This window comes from Prinia subflava, chromosome Z (assembly GCF_021018805.1).
Source record: "Prinia subflava isolate CZ2003 ecotype Zambia chromosome Z, Cam_Psub_1.2, whole genome shotgun sequence".
NCBI classification, from domain to species: Eukaryota; Metazoa; Chordata; class Aves; order Passeriformes; family Cisticolidae; genus Prinia; species Prinia subflava.
The window spans coordinates 82,415,390-82,428,727 of NC_086283.1; the positions used below are offsets into that span (position 1 = coordinate 82,415,390).

The window sequence follows — 13,338 nt, forward strand, 5'->3', positions numbered from 1 at the left end:
GATGGTGGCTTCCTGGGATGGGGCATCCACAGCTTCCCAGGACCACCTGTGCCAGTGCCTCACTACCCTCAGGGGAAGAATTTTTTCATATCTAATTTTTCCCTCATGTATGTCACTGCATGTCCATGGGAGATCCCAGCAGGAGCCTGTTGAGGAGGGATGGTCCCCCCGTCATCGAATGCTGGGGTCAGGCACCCAAGCATGAAGGGAAGGTGCTGCAGCAGCACTGTTACCATTTATTACATGATTCAAATCCAATACAAAATAGGGACTAAGGGAACAAGAGCGACTGCCTGCAGCACAACAGGACTGCTGGCAGGCCTTGGGAGAGGGTGTGTGATCCTTCCAGCCCTGTTAGCTGGAGCTGCCCTGTTCTGCCTTCAGCACCTCCGTGGCAGGAGAGTGGGAGTCCTCATGGGCTGAGGGCATCTCATCTTGGGTTTTCACAGCTTGTGGCTTGGTCAGTGTGGTGTAGATCCCCAGGGCCTGGAAAGAACAAGATAGTCATAAGGAGGGAAGGAGAAAGCCAGGCCCCAGTATAGTGCCCTCTTCACCTCCCCAGAGCCAGTCTCACTTGGGTGAGAGCAAGAATGGCTTGGGTTGGAAGGGAGCCTATAGATCCTTTTTCTACCCTCTCACCACAGGCAGGGACACTCTGCACTGGACCAGGTTGCTCAGAGCCCCGTTCAACCTGACCTTGAACACCTCCCAGGATGAGGCATCCACAGCTTCTCTGTGCAACATGTTCCAGTGCCTCACCACCCTCACAGGAAAGAATTTCTTTCTAAAATCTAATCTCAACCTATTCACTCAGTTTAAAGCCATTCCTCCCCATCCTATCATGACATGCCCTTGTAAAGGATCTCTCCACCTTCCTTTTAAGTAAGTCCCTTTTAGGTACTCGGAAGTGCTACAATGTCTGTCTGGAACCTTCTCCTCTGCAGGCTGAACAATCCAAATTCTCTCAGCCCTTCCTCATAGGAGAGGTGCTCCATCCCTCTGATCAACTTGGTGTCCCTCCTCCGGGCTCTCTCCAACAAGTCCCTGTCCTTCCCATGCTGGGACCCCAGCTCTGGATGCAGAGCTCCAGCTGGGTCTCAGCAGAGCAGAGCAGAGGGGCAGAATCCCCTCCCTCCCCTGCTGCCCACGGGACTCTGGCTGCAGCCCAGGACACACAGGGTGACACTGACCTGAGCGACCATGTTGGTGACATCGCCAGTGTTGGCGGGCAGCAGAACGGTGTTGGTGTCTTTGGCAATCTTGGAGAAAGCGTTCACGTACTGCTCTGCCACAGACAGGGAGGCAGCGGCATTGCCGTGCTGGGGACAGAGGGACAAGTCACATGCCACCAACAGCTCAGCGCTGCATGTATCCCCAGCCCAACCCAATCCAGCAAAGACCCTCTCTCTCTGCTGCTGCTGAAGGTGCCAAGGAGTGTCCAGGAGAGTCCAGGTGCCACCCTGCCCACAGTTTCACCTCCCCATGTAACAGCACCAAGGCAGTGGCTGCTCCAGGTAGTCATCACTCACCTGCTGTGCCAGAGCAGCTGCCAGGAGCTGAATTGCCTCTGCCTTGGCCCTGGCCTTGACCAGCATGGCGTTGGCTTCTCCTGCAACCAACCACAGCATGGTGTGCATCAGAATTATGACAAAGCACTTGCAAGGACTGAATCCCAAGCATTTCAGGGAGCGAATCAAGACAATTTCATGCATGCATGGTTGTCTCTTCCCCAACAGCAACACTATCACATCCCTCCTGCTGCTGGGAAGCTGGGGAAGGGCAGCAACATCAACTGGAGCTCAGCCTGAGACACCAGCAGGGAAAGATCAGAGTGGCTGAGGACACCTGGCTCACAGTGGTGCTGTCTCTCACCCGCAGCACCACCTCTCAGTCCAGAGAGCTACAGAAGCCCACATTTTAGCCCCAGGCACTACCAGCAGCTTTGTTGATTTGTTCGGCCTTCTCAGCTTCTGATGCCAAGATCTGGGCCTGCTTCTGGCCTTCAGCCACGTTGATAGCTGACTCCCTTGTCCCCTCTGACTCCAGCACTGTTGCCCGCTTCCGTCGCTCTGCCTCCACCTGCAAACACAGGTCAGACATCAGCCTGCCATGGCTGTGCTGGGGAAATCCCATCTGTGGGGCAACGACATGCTGCTCTGTTCTGCTGGGGGAAGCACGGCTTAGTAAAGCAGGAAAATACAGCTACACAACATTGTGTGGTCTCAGCCAGGGCTGATTCTGCTCCCATGCCACACAGCCCTTCCCAGCCCTGTCCCCACCTACATGGACAGTTGATTCTCCCTCCTTCTCTTCCAGCCCAAATATCTGGTGTCCAGCTTTTCTCAAGGGGAGACCTTCAGGTCTGAGACTTGCTTCCCCATAAAGCCCAGCAGGGATTTCAAAGGGAGCTGGCAGTGCTTGTATGTTACAGGCAGGAGGCACCACCACAAAAATTATGGTAAGAATTACTTATTCAGTAGCTCTACGTCTGCAGCCAAAGTGCCCTACTGAGGCAAGGGCTGGGTGCTGTCAGCTCTGGACAGGTAACAATCATGAACCCTACCCTGTATCAGCAATGGTGTGGCCAGCAGGACCAGGGAAGTGATTATCCCCTTGTACACTGATGAGGCCACATTTTGAGTCCAGTTCTGGGCGCGTCAGTTAAAGAGGGACACTGAGGTGCTGGAGTGTCCAGAAAAGAACAATGGAGCTGGGGAAGATTTGGACCACAAGTCTGATGTGGAGCCCTTGAGAGAGCTGGGGTTGTTTAGTCTGGACAAGAGGAGACAAAGTCTCATGAGGAGACTTTATCACTCTCTACAACTACCTGAAAGGAGGTTGCAGTGACACAGGGGTTGACCTCTTTTCCCAGGTAGTCAGCAATAGAATGAGAGGACATAGTCTTAAGCAACACCAGTGAAGGTTTAGGTTGGTCATTAGGAAGAACTTCTTCCCAGAAAAGGTGACTAGACATTGGAATGGGCTACCAGAGAGATAGACACTGTTTGTGGAGGTCTTCAAGCAAAGACTAGACATAGCACTAGGTGCTACGGTCTGGGTAACAAGTCAATGTTTGGTCATAGGTTGGACTTGATGATCTGAAGTCTTCCAACCTTACTGATTCTGAGATTCTGTAATGCAGTGTGGAAGAAGAGGCTTCCCTCCTGTTGCAGACCTCCCTCCTAGAGAGCCTCACCTGCATCTGCATGGATTCCTTCACACGTGGGGGCACATGGATGTCCTTGATCTCATAGCGCAGGCACCGGATGCCCCAGCAGTCTGAAGCCTGGTTGATGGCATCCACGATGCTGGCATTGAGGGACTCCCTCTCCTGGGAAGCACAAAAGAAATGGCAGAGAGCTGAGAAGAGGGGCTTAGCATGAGAGAGGTGTAAGAAGGGAATCAGACACCTCCTTCACAGGTCAAGGTCTGCCAGAAAGAAACAGGTTTCAGACGCGGTCAGGTGCTTCCTGCAGCTCTTGAAGGGGTCACTATCTCCTAGGGAGGGCAGTGCCCCACACTGAAACTGCTGGGATACAACATCTGGCATACATCTGGATACAAGAGAATGCCAGCAACTCTGGTTTCTTCCCAGCAAATGCAGCACAAGGATTACAGCACCCCACGACTCGGGTCAGGGATATTCATCACTGGGGCTGAGAAAAGAGTCACTGACTCGAGAAAGGCAGCTGGACCAGCAGGGTCTGGACACATGCCACCCATCACCTCCCCCAAATAATGCAGGGCAGGGCAAAAAATAACTCCTGTTAAAAAAAACAACTGAAACAAGACCCATCTCCAAGAATTCACCAATACGTCAACTGAAACAGAAGCCATAAGTCCTCTAAGCAAAGGGCATTTTGCTGTTAAGCACATCAGCCTGGCCATGCAGGCTGTCCTGGGATTTTGGGAGACACTGCCAGCTCCATAATCCACCTCCCCAGCTCACCCGGAAGACTCTGTCGAGGGAAAGTTTGCCAAGTTCAGATCTCATGGTGGTCTGGGCCAGCTGGGTCACTGCGTACTCAGGATCTTCCACCCCATAGCTGGCCTGAAGAGCAGAAGCACAAAACAGAGTGGATAGGGATGCCAAGAGCAACCCTGAACAAGGCAGGAGAGACAAACAGAGAGCTAAAGCAAGAAATCTGCCAGACACTCTGCTGGAAATGTGGAGTCTGGAACCTTGGGAGGAGCCAGAGTGCTCAGCCCACCTGCCAGGCAAGACACAGAGGCTGGAGCACACATTTTGGGGAGCAGGGAAAGGGCAGAGACAGGAGAAAGGTGTCCAAGGGGCAGGGATGGTACCTTGTAGGGGTCCATAACCCGTAAGTAGAGCACACCATCAATCTGCAGGGTGACATTATCTGTCAGGAGAGAACAACAGACCCTGTTTACTGAAGCAAAACAGAGAAACCCCCTCGTCCACAGCACAGCTGGGCAGGCTCATCCTTTTTCACCCCGGCACAGAGGCATGGCACAGACGAGGATTGGCTGAAATAGATCTTCTTATATAAAGGCTTTGTAGAAGGACCTTATGCTCCCTGGACTACACTGTGATGTTTTAATACATAAAAGATCTTGATTTTCCAGAAAGAAGCATTTCACACTGTAGCTCTCATAAAGATTTAAGGAGGAAGAAACCAACACAAACAACTTAAAACTAGAAATATAACAAAGCTGTCCGTAAACATTATATTCATTAACTTGTCCTAAAATGTTTCCTTACAGAAACAGAAATTTCTTTTGTGGTTCAATAAAGGAAAACACCTGAAAAATTTATTTCTGGCCAGATGCATTCAATTCATCATGAAGGGGCAGCTGCAGCCCAGAGAGAGCAGCTGGAACCTCCTGGGGTGCCCCTACTCACAGCAACAGCCTTCCAGTACCTAAAGAGAGCTGGAGAGGGACTTTTCACATGGACACGAAGGGACAGGACAAGGGGAAATGGCCTTAAGCTGATGGAAGACAGGCTTAGATTAAGTGTTAGGAAGAAGTTCTTTACTGTAAGGGTGGTGATGCACTGAAGTAAGTTGCTGAAAGAAGCGGTGGATGCCCCATCCTTGGAAGTGTTCAAGGCCAGGCTGGACAGGGTTTGAGCAACCCAGCCAAGTGAAACATAGCCCCTGCCTATGGTAGGGTGGTTGGTGCAAGATGAACTTTAGGGTCCTTTCTAACCCAAATCACTTAGTGATCTTGTGATTTTATAGCCAAGCCTGGGTACCAAGGCACAGGGCTGAGTGCAGGAGCTTGGGACAATTCCACTCATCCTCACATTGTCCCTTGCTCACCCTAGATGCAGCAGAATGAAAGGGGCAGGACACGGGAGCTGTTCCTCACCCAGTGTGACAGCTGACTGCTCTGGGACATTAATGACGATTTCTTTGAGACTCTGGACGTAACGAATCCGATCCAGGAGGGGGATGAGGAAGTTCAAACCCTGGGAAAAGGGTGGGATTAGATGGCTGATAGACTAGAGATAGTCATGCAAACAAAGCCCACACCACACACTGCAAACATATTTTACACACAGGGAATTTCGGTTACTCAGGGCTTTTAACACCCCACCAAGGAAAATTAGTCCACAGGCAGCCAAAAGGGTTTCAGCCTGGGAAACTAAGCCCACCACCCCTCTCTGATCCTGCAAAGGACGCGCCTCGCTACAGCTTTAGGAACCTGCTGAATCCAGAAGGGGAGAAAAGCTGCTCCTTACAGGCTCGAGGATTCGGTGGAACTTGCCCATCCTCTCCACCACCCAGGCCTCCTGCTGCGGCACAAAGAGCACCCCGATGTTCATGGGCAGCCCAGAGTTCCAGCGGCACGGAGCTGGGGCCAGCCGTGCCGCGCGCTTCAGCTGCTGGGAGTGCTGGGGGAAGGAGGTGGAGCAGGGTTGAGATCAGCTGCTGGCACTTCAGAGCCCATTTCCACACCTGTTACCCCATCTGGGCTCATGAGCAGGAGACCAGGGCAGGAAACAATGCCCCAAACAAGCCCGTGCTGTAAGGGTGTTCCCACAGGGATGAGGCCTGGGCGCCAGGGACAGCCTTCTCCATTGGTGCAGGGGGGCTCACTCCCATGCCAGAGTTTTCTGCACATCTCCACTCCTCTCACATCCACCCTGGAGCAGGGAATGAAGCCTCTCTGCCACCGAAGGGGCAATGAGGGTGTGTGTATGTGGGTCTATTCTGCCCCACTCAGCTCCTATAACCTGTGCAGGCCCACTCCCTGCAGTCCTCTCCCTCACCTCAGTCCTAGGCCACCCCTTTTTGACAACTTGTCCCTCCCCAGTTCCAACTGCCACCAAGGATTCCCACAAACAGCTGTTTTGTCCAGGCATTCCCCCACCCTCCTCCCCACAAACCCTCACTCACACAGCTTCCCTCAACCTCCCCACATCCCAACCCAGTTCACACATCCACACCCCCACATATCCATTGCTCCTACAACAACCTAGCCCCACCTCACCACTCCCCATGTTCAGTCACCCCTCACTGGCCCTTTCATTTGTCCATGCCCTTTGCAATGCACCCCTGTATCCCAATCCCTGCCTAGCTCACCACTGCCATCCCAGCACTTTCCCAGACCTCCAACACCCCTGCCAAAGATCTCTCTCTCTCACTCTGACTTGTCCCCTGCACCCCTCCTCCTCACACCTTCTTCTCTGCCCAGCTCCTCCCCATGCAGGGTGTCTCCCAAACCCTCAACAGCACCACCCCACTGAACCCCAACCTCCTCAGTTACCTCATCGCTCATTTGTCCTCTATATCACACCCCTCTCCCTCCTTACTCTATATCCTGTCCATCGCTCTGCCCCCATCCCAACTCTTCCCAGCCCCAAACACTCTCCCACTGGCCACTCTCTTCAGCCTCTCTATACCTGTCTGTTTTCTACACCACCGCTCGCCCTTCAGCTCTATCCCTGCCCGGCTCTCCCCCACCGAACCCCAAACACCGCCCCACCGCCTCCCTCTCAGTCCCCCGTACCCATTTCTCCATTTCTCCCCGCCGTGTCCGCACAGCCCTATTCCTTCCCAGCTCCTCACCACCATCCCAGCACTTTCCCGGAGCCCCAACACCACCGACCGCCCCCATCCCCGCAATTCCCATCTGTCCATAGCCCCCTAACGCCGGACTCTCATTCCTGCCCAACTCTCCCTCACCGCTACCTCGGACCCGCTAAACCCCCACCCCACTAAACTCCACCTCCGACCCCCATATCGTCCGTGCTCTACGTCCCCCAACACCGCTCTACCCACATCCCCCTCAACACTTCCCAGACCCCCAACACCAACCCCGTCGTCTCGGTGCTCCCAGTCCAGACCCCTGCCCGCGACCCCTCCAGCACCCACTACCCGGGCCTTCCCCACGTGGGCAGCCCCCGAGTTCTCCCCGTTTTCTCCCCACCCTCCTTCATTTCCCGCACCTGCAGCAGCCCGAGGCCGGGCCGGGCCCGGATCCCCGCCCGCGACAGCATCGCCCCCTCCGCCCGCCCCGCTCGGCGCCGCCGCCGCTCCCGCACTCCCGGAAGGCCCCTGCGCCGCGCCGCTTCCGGGTGCGCCGCCCGCATCGGTCCCTACGGCTTCTCCGCCCGCGGCCCCCGGTTCCGCCCGCCCGCGATTCCGCACCGCCCCCCGAGGAGGCGGCAGCCCCGGTCTCGTTCTGGAGCTCCAAACGGATGTTTATTAAAGTAAAAACGAACACGAAAAGTACCGGCACGGCCTTCGCGAGCCCGCAGGGCCACGGCGAGAGGGGCAGCCCCAGTGACCTGGGGGCGAGGGGTGTCATGGCGGCTCCCGAGGCCCGCTGTCCAGGGCGGTGTGGGGAGCGGCGCCCGGTGTCTGAAAGGGTTCAGAGCCCCGGCTGGGGTACGGTTCAGAGCCACGGTTTGGGGGATTCAGGGCCCCGGGATGACGGGAGCAACCCCCGGCGAGGGGGGGGTTCAATGCCCCCGTCTGGGGGATTCAGGCATCCAATGTGAGTATATGGGCAGGTTCAGGCTTCCTAACCCTAGTGCAGCAGGGCCGGAGCCCCTCGGCTGCCCCCGGGGAGGGCAGAGCAGGACCTCGCCTGCACATCCCCCTGCAATCCTGGCCTTTCCCCACACTGGGGTCTCAGCCCCAGGGCTGAGAGTTCATTGGGGTCGGGCCTGTCCCCTCTGGTTCCCTCTGACGGAGGGCCCGAGGATCCCCACAGCCTGGGCTGGCAGGGGGAGCCTTGCCGAGACCCTCAGAGGGCAGAGGGGTGATACAGAGGGGGAATGTGCAGGATTTGTTTTACCCTCTGCCCTGGCCTCTGACTGCCCCAATCTCGATTCTCCTAGTCCTGCTCTTGAGAATCCAGCCCGGCTCCCAGAGTCTGATGTCCTCCGTTGTTTCCCTGCTTCCCAGGGACTAAGCTGGAGCTCCTGAACATCCTCCATCCTCTGATCACGCTGCCCAAAGCTGCCTCCTGCATGGGATTCACTCCACACACACAGACAGTGGAAGGTTCCTTTTTTTTTTTTTTTTGGCTATCTTCTCAGATCCACAGCCCACGTGCTCTGGAGGCTCTTGCCCAGAGGGCTATCCCCATATTCCTGCAAAGAGCCCCAGGTCCCCATCCACGTGGCAGCTGTGTCTCTTACCTTCAGGAACCTGGCAGTGGCCACTTCTTTGATAGCCATAGGCCTCTTGGGGTCTGGCTTGCCCTAAAAGACTCAGAAGATAAGTGCAGGCCTTCCCAGGCTGCTTGGAGTTGGGCTAGCCTGGCAAAGCTGGTGCCAGAGAGGCTCAGCCTGTCAAAGAGGCTTTTAACACACCCCTGACCTGCACCCTGTGTGAGCACTGGGTCACTCTCCCTTCCATGGGCTGAGGCATCCCTGTCCCTAGGCAACCTCACAGTCCCCACAGCCCTGCCTGAACATGAACAGCCTGGTGCAGGCAGGGCTGGGGGGAAGAACAAGCACAGCATCTCTGATCCTCTGCACAAGCCTCCTCTGCGCTCCCAGCACAATAAATACTAATAAATACAAACTCTTCCACACTTTCTGCTCCCAGACCTGGGACCAGTGTGGATGGTCTTACTCATAGCTCCAGTCCAACTCTTCACTCCACACCCACCCACCTCAGCCACAGTCAAGTCTCCAAGCTGGGAGCAGTGCCAGCAGAAGGCCTGAGCATGTCCCTGGAGTGCCAGGGCTGCTCCTCAGCCCCTGTCCCTCTTGGTGAAGCCACCTGGGTGATCTCAGCCTCGCTGCAGAGAGAGGTGTCTGTGCTGGTCAGGAGGGTGGGTGATATCTCAAAGCAGTGCTTGCTGCCCCTTTACTCATCTCTCCCCAAAGTGCTGGGTTGGAGGCTCCCCAGTGGCCCTGGGGGGTGGGGGTGAAGAAGGTCAGGCCCGGGGTGAGTAGCAAGGGTTCCGTGGCATCTCCGTGAAGGATTTCAGTTCATAGGGGATCCCCGAATCCACCTCAATCGACTTGCGTGAGAAAAGCAGCCGAATGTCGTCATGAAGGTAGATCTTCCCCGACTTGGAGCTGTGAAACCTGCGTGGAGACAAGCAGGGCAGAGGAACCTCAGGCTCCCCAGGCGAGGGCAGGGCATCCTCAAGTGAGGGCACAACCCCCTTGACTACTTTGGCCCCTGGTCAAGGTGGCCACCCCCTGGTTGCCTTCAGAAGGACAGAGACAGCTGCCCTTGGGCAGGGTGGCAGCTCCAACCTCCCCAAAGGAGCAGCTGGTCCTTGCTCCTACCCAATCCCTGCCCCTGACTTGCAGGCTTGGGACATGTCAGAGAGGAGCCCGGGGTGACCTTGTGCTTTACCTTAGATGCATCAGGTAGCAGAGGACCCTGCGGGGTGGGCTGGTGCCCAGTGGGTCACTGGGGGCCACTGTGGACCCCTCCTCCTCCCCCACGGGCACCAGGAAGATGCGATGGCGTAGGAAGGTCATATGGTTGGCCGGCATGTCCTGGAAGTCGTATGTCACCAAGAACATCTTCACCACAGTCTTGTTGGGGTTAAATAAGGTCTGGGGGCAGAGGGGTATGGGGTGAGACTGGGAAGGATGCAGGATAGAGATGGGGCATCTGGGAGCAGAAGCTGATGGACCAAGGATCCAGAAAGCCCCACACCAGTCCTGGTGTCATAGGTCTATCAAAGCCTGAGTGTCATAGGTCAGTCCTTTCCACCCACCTGCACACATGTGCTCCTCTTCCATCACATCCCATTCCCACTGCACATACACACTTTCCTGCCAAAATCCTCAACCACCTCTTCCTTCCCTGATTCTCAAATCACCTTTTCTCCCTGACAGCACCTCCTCTGCTATATCATCTTGGTGGCCACATAACCTCTCTGGAGCAGACACCCCTTCCAGCTACTGCCCTGCCTAACAACGTCATGGAGCACACTCCTCCAAGCAGGACAACCAGAGCCCAACAAGCCCCATCCCCACAGTGCTACTGCAGGCCAGGGAACGACTCACCACTTGGATGGTTCCAGCTTTGGGGACACTGTAACCCTTCTTTCCCAAGGCCTCCAAGTCAATCACTCCCTGGGACAAAATAAATAGCATGTGAGAGGGAGAAAGCCTAGTGAGACCCCAGCTGGGAACCAGCATGGGCGTGAGACTCCCTCACTGGGAACACTTGACACAAGTCAGGAAGAAGACCCCCAGCTCAGCCCCTCTCCAAACCAAGAGTAGCAACAGAGACGTGGTGACAAGAGAGGTGATGACAATGACAGCTATGAAGCAGCAGGGCCTCTTCTTTCCCTTTTTGCTTTTTTGGGTTAAAGACTGCTCCTGGCAAAGGCAGCCATCTCCACAAGCAAGTGGTAGCTTCATCCACCCTCTGCAATGAGAGGCTGCAGCAGGGTGCCAGTGCACAGCCCCCCACAGCTCCCCCACATCCACGTACCAGGAAAGGTGAGGGCGCGCTGTGTTCAGAGATGTCGAAGTAGGTGACGTCGACAGGCAGGGTGACATGCTGGGGACAGTAGGAGCCACTGGCACCAATCTCTGCTGTGAAACCCTCGATCCTCCCCGATGGTGCAAAGCACCCCTTCAGGATGGACTCCTGAGAGGGGAGGGAAGCATTAGAGATTCTCAAACACCAGCCCTACACCCTGCCTCAATGCTCTGGGTAAACTCATCCCCATCTTCACTGCACCCATGTGACTGCTTGCCCTTTTGCGCCCAGAGACCTCACTCTGAGACAGACCCAGCCCAAACTGCTAGGATAACACCAACCATCTAACAGGGAGAAGCAGTGAGAATGCCACGGCTCAGCCTCACAGCACCTATCTCAGCAGGTTCCACTCAAGGATCTGCTGGCTGAGCCATGGCTATGTGTTGGCCACTGCATGGCAGGCCTTTTGGGGACAATCAGCCTAGCCCCACACCAGAGCTCCCATCAGGTTCAGCCTCTCACACTCATCACTAGCCCTGTGTGAAGCCCCCAGGATCCACCTCCCCCCAGCAGATGGGCACCGTTACCTCAAAGTTTCCCAGCAGGGCATGGCTGACAGTGGTGGTGGCCCAGGGTGCTGTAGGGGACCTGGTGCCCCTCCGGAGGCTGGTCCGGAGATGTCGCCTTGGAGTGAGGAGAGAAGATTGGTACTGGACTGAAGAGCACACAGCCCTGGGCTATTCATGTCCCGGGGAATGTGGATCCCTGTCCAGGTCCCCCATACCTTTGCTAGAGCTTAACCCCATTTTCCTACATCTCAGGGGAAGAAGAAACCTCCCCCCAGTCTTGTGGTCTTGTGGAGGGGAGATACCTGGGCCAGGGCAGGGAAGAGGACTCAACCCAACCTGCACCTCCTATGGGGCTGCAGGTGAGCAGGCACCCTGAGCCCCCATGTCCATCCCACAAGGCTGCCACTCACGATTTGAGGCGCAGCCCACTCTTCAGCCTCCTCCCCACCGCAGTGCAATCTGAAGAGCTCTGGAGGGGACACAAAATGGAGAACCATGTTAGGGCAGCAACCAGGGCCTGCGCACCCCTGGGAGGTGCCATTGCCTCTTGCCCTGCCCCATATATTCCCATATAGGTCCCAGCAGATGGAACAAGCTCCTGTCCTTGGGCAGCCATCAGTGGCCTCCAGAGGGGTGGCTTACAGGGCAGCACAAGGACTGGGGTGTCTGGTGGGGCCTTGGGGCTGCCCAAACCCCAAGTGGCTCAGCTGGGAATGAGGGTATTGGTACCCAAGGGTACAACACACTGCTCTCTCTTTACAAAGCAGGTCTCAGGAGCAGCCCCAGTGACAAGACACCTGTAGACAGAACCATGCAATGACAGCCCCTTGCACCTCCTAGGGACTGGTGGCACCTACAAGGACACTCCCCAACCAGCCTTGGAAAAGTTCTGTTCCCTGGTGACTCATGCAAAGTCCTCAACAGTGGCACCAGGCAGAGGAGTGCGTTGCACAGCCCTACACACAGCTAGGATCCTGCAGCCTTGGGGTGGGGGAGTTAAAGCCACAGTCACACTGCAGCCTCCTTTTAAAGATGTCCCTTTTTCAGGGGCTTTCCCTTCTGGAAGCCACACAAAGGACAGTATAACACAAAGGGATGATGAAGCTGGCTGGCATGACTGGGTGGGAAAACCCAGGGAAGCTGCTGGAGGGCTTCACTCTGCAACGACAGTGCTGAGGGCAGCTGGGCTGCGGGACAGTCACGAAAAAGGCAGGTAGAGATGGAGCCGTGTGGCATGGATGGTGTGTCCCAGCTGCAAGCAGCAAGAAGCCAGGGTATCTCTGACATCAGTTCTGTGTATCCCCACACCAATGGGATGCCCCAGAGAAAAAGAAGAAGGTGCCAAGTCTGGCCTGAGCCTGCTGCAGCCTCAGCTGGCAGGACAAGGTGAGGGAAGGGGGCTGATAAAAAGGGCAAGGTAAAAAAGGAGGAATCACAGGCAGCTCCTGAGCTGCTAGGCAGGATGCAAACCTCACAGGTCTGCCCCATTCCTGAGAGTTTGTGGCCCCTTGGGGACATGGCACAGGCACCTCAAAATGGCAGAAAAGCCAATGGCATCTCTGTACACTGCACTGGGCTCCTTAATCAAAGCATGTCCAGTCCCACTGCCTGCCACCGGACACTTGCTCTAATGGGCATCATGGCTAGGAGTTCAAGCCATCCCACACATCTGCCTTCCTCTTCATCAGGTAGGCAGAGGCCAGCTGTTCTTCCCACACTTGCTGGTATATCATGGCTTAACATCAGACACCAAGTGTGGCTTCATGATGTGTCCAACACTCACTGCCATGGGGAGGTTGTCTCCTGCCCAATCAAGGCTGTTCCAGGAGAGAAAGCCGGTTGCATGCAGAGGATACAGTGACTACAAGATGTCAAGAGCTGGTTAA

The 13,338-nt window shown here is 55.8% G+C and overlaps 2 protein-coding genes across 9 annotated transcripts in view; both read right to left on the reverse strand.

The window, feature by feature from the left end:
* Nucleotides 1–216: 216 nt before the first annotated feature.
* Nucleotides 217–7,579, reverse strand: STOML2 (stomatin like 2). Its single transcript, XM_063423626.1, has 10 exons — nucleotides 7,421–7,579; nucleotides 5,711–5,863; nucleotides 5,338–5,437; nucleotides 4,306–4,364; nucleotides 3,950–4,051; nucleotides 3,197–3,331; nucleotides 1,935–2,079; nucleotides 1,530–1,609; nucleotides 1,191–1,319; nucleotides 217–486 (listed from the first exon to the last, which is right to left on the reverse strand). The coding sequence occupies exons 1-10, from the start codon at nucleotides 7,562–7,564 to the stop codon at nucleotides 355–357; spliced, it is 1,179 nt and encodes a 392-aa protein (XP_063279696.1). The 5' UTR covers nucleotides 7,565–7,579; the 3' UTR covers nucleotides 217–354.
* Nucleotides 7,580–7,651: 72 nt separating this feature from the next.
* Nucleotides 7,652–13,338, reverse strand: part of ATOSB (atos homolog B) — a 38,910-nt gene continuing 33,223 nt past the window's right edge. For all 8 annotated transcript variants that reach the window (XM_063423617.1, XM_063423621.1, XM_063423620.1 and 5 more), the window contains 6 exons: nucleotides 11,863–11,921; nucleotides 11,471–11,567; nucleotides 10,893–11,051; nucleotides 10,460–10,528; nucleotides 9,798–10,003; nucleotides 7,652–9,520 (listed from right to left, as the gene is read on the reverse strand). In XM_063423617.1, coding sequence (XP_063279687.1) covers nucleotides 9,367–9,520; nucleotides 9,798–10,003; nucleotides 10,460–10,528; nucleotides 10,893–11,051; nucleotides 11,471–11,567; nucleotides 11,863–11,921 — 744 coding nt within the window. In that variant the 3' untranslated portion in view covers nucleotides 7,652–9,366. The remainder of the gene's footprint in view (nucleotides 9,521–9,797; nucleotides 10,004–10,459; nucleotides 10,529–10,892; nucleotides 11,052–11,470; nucleotides 11,568–11,862; nucleotides 11,922–13,338) is intronic.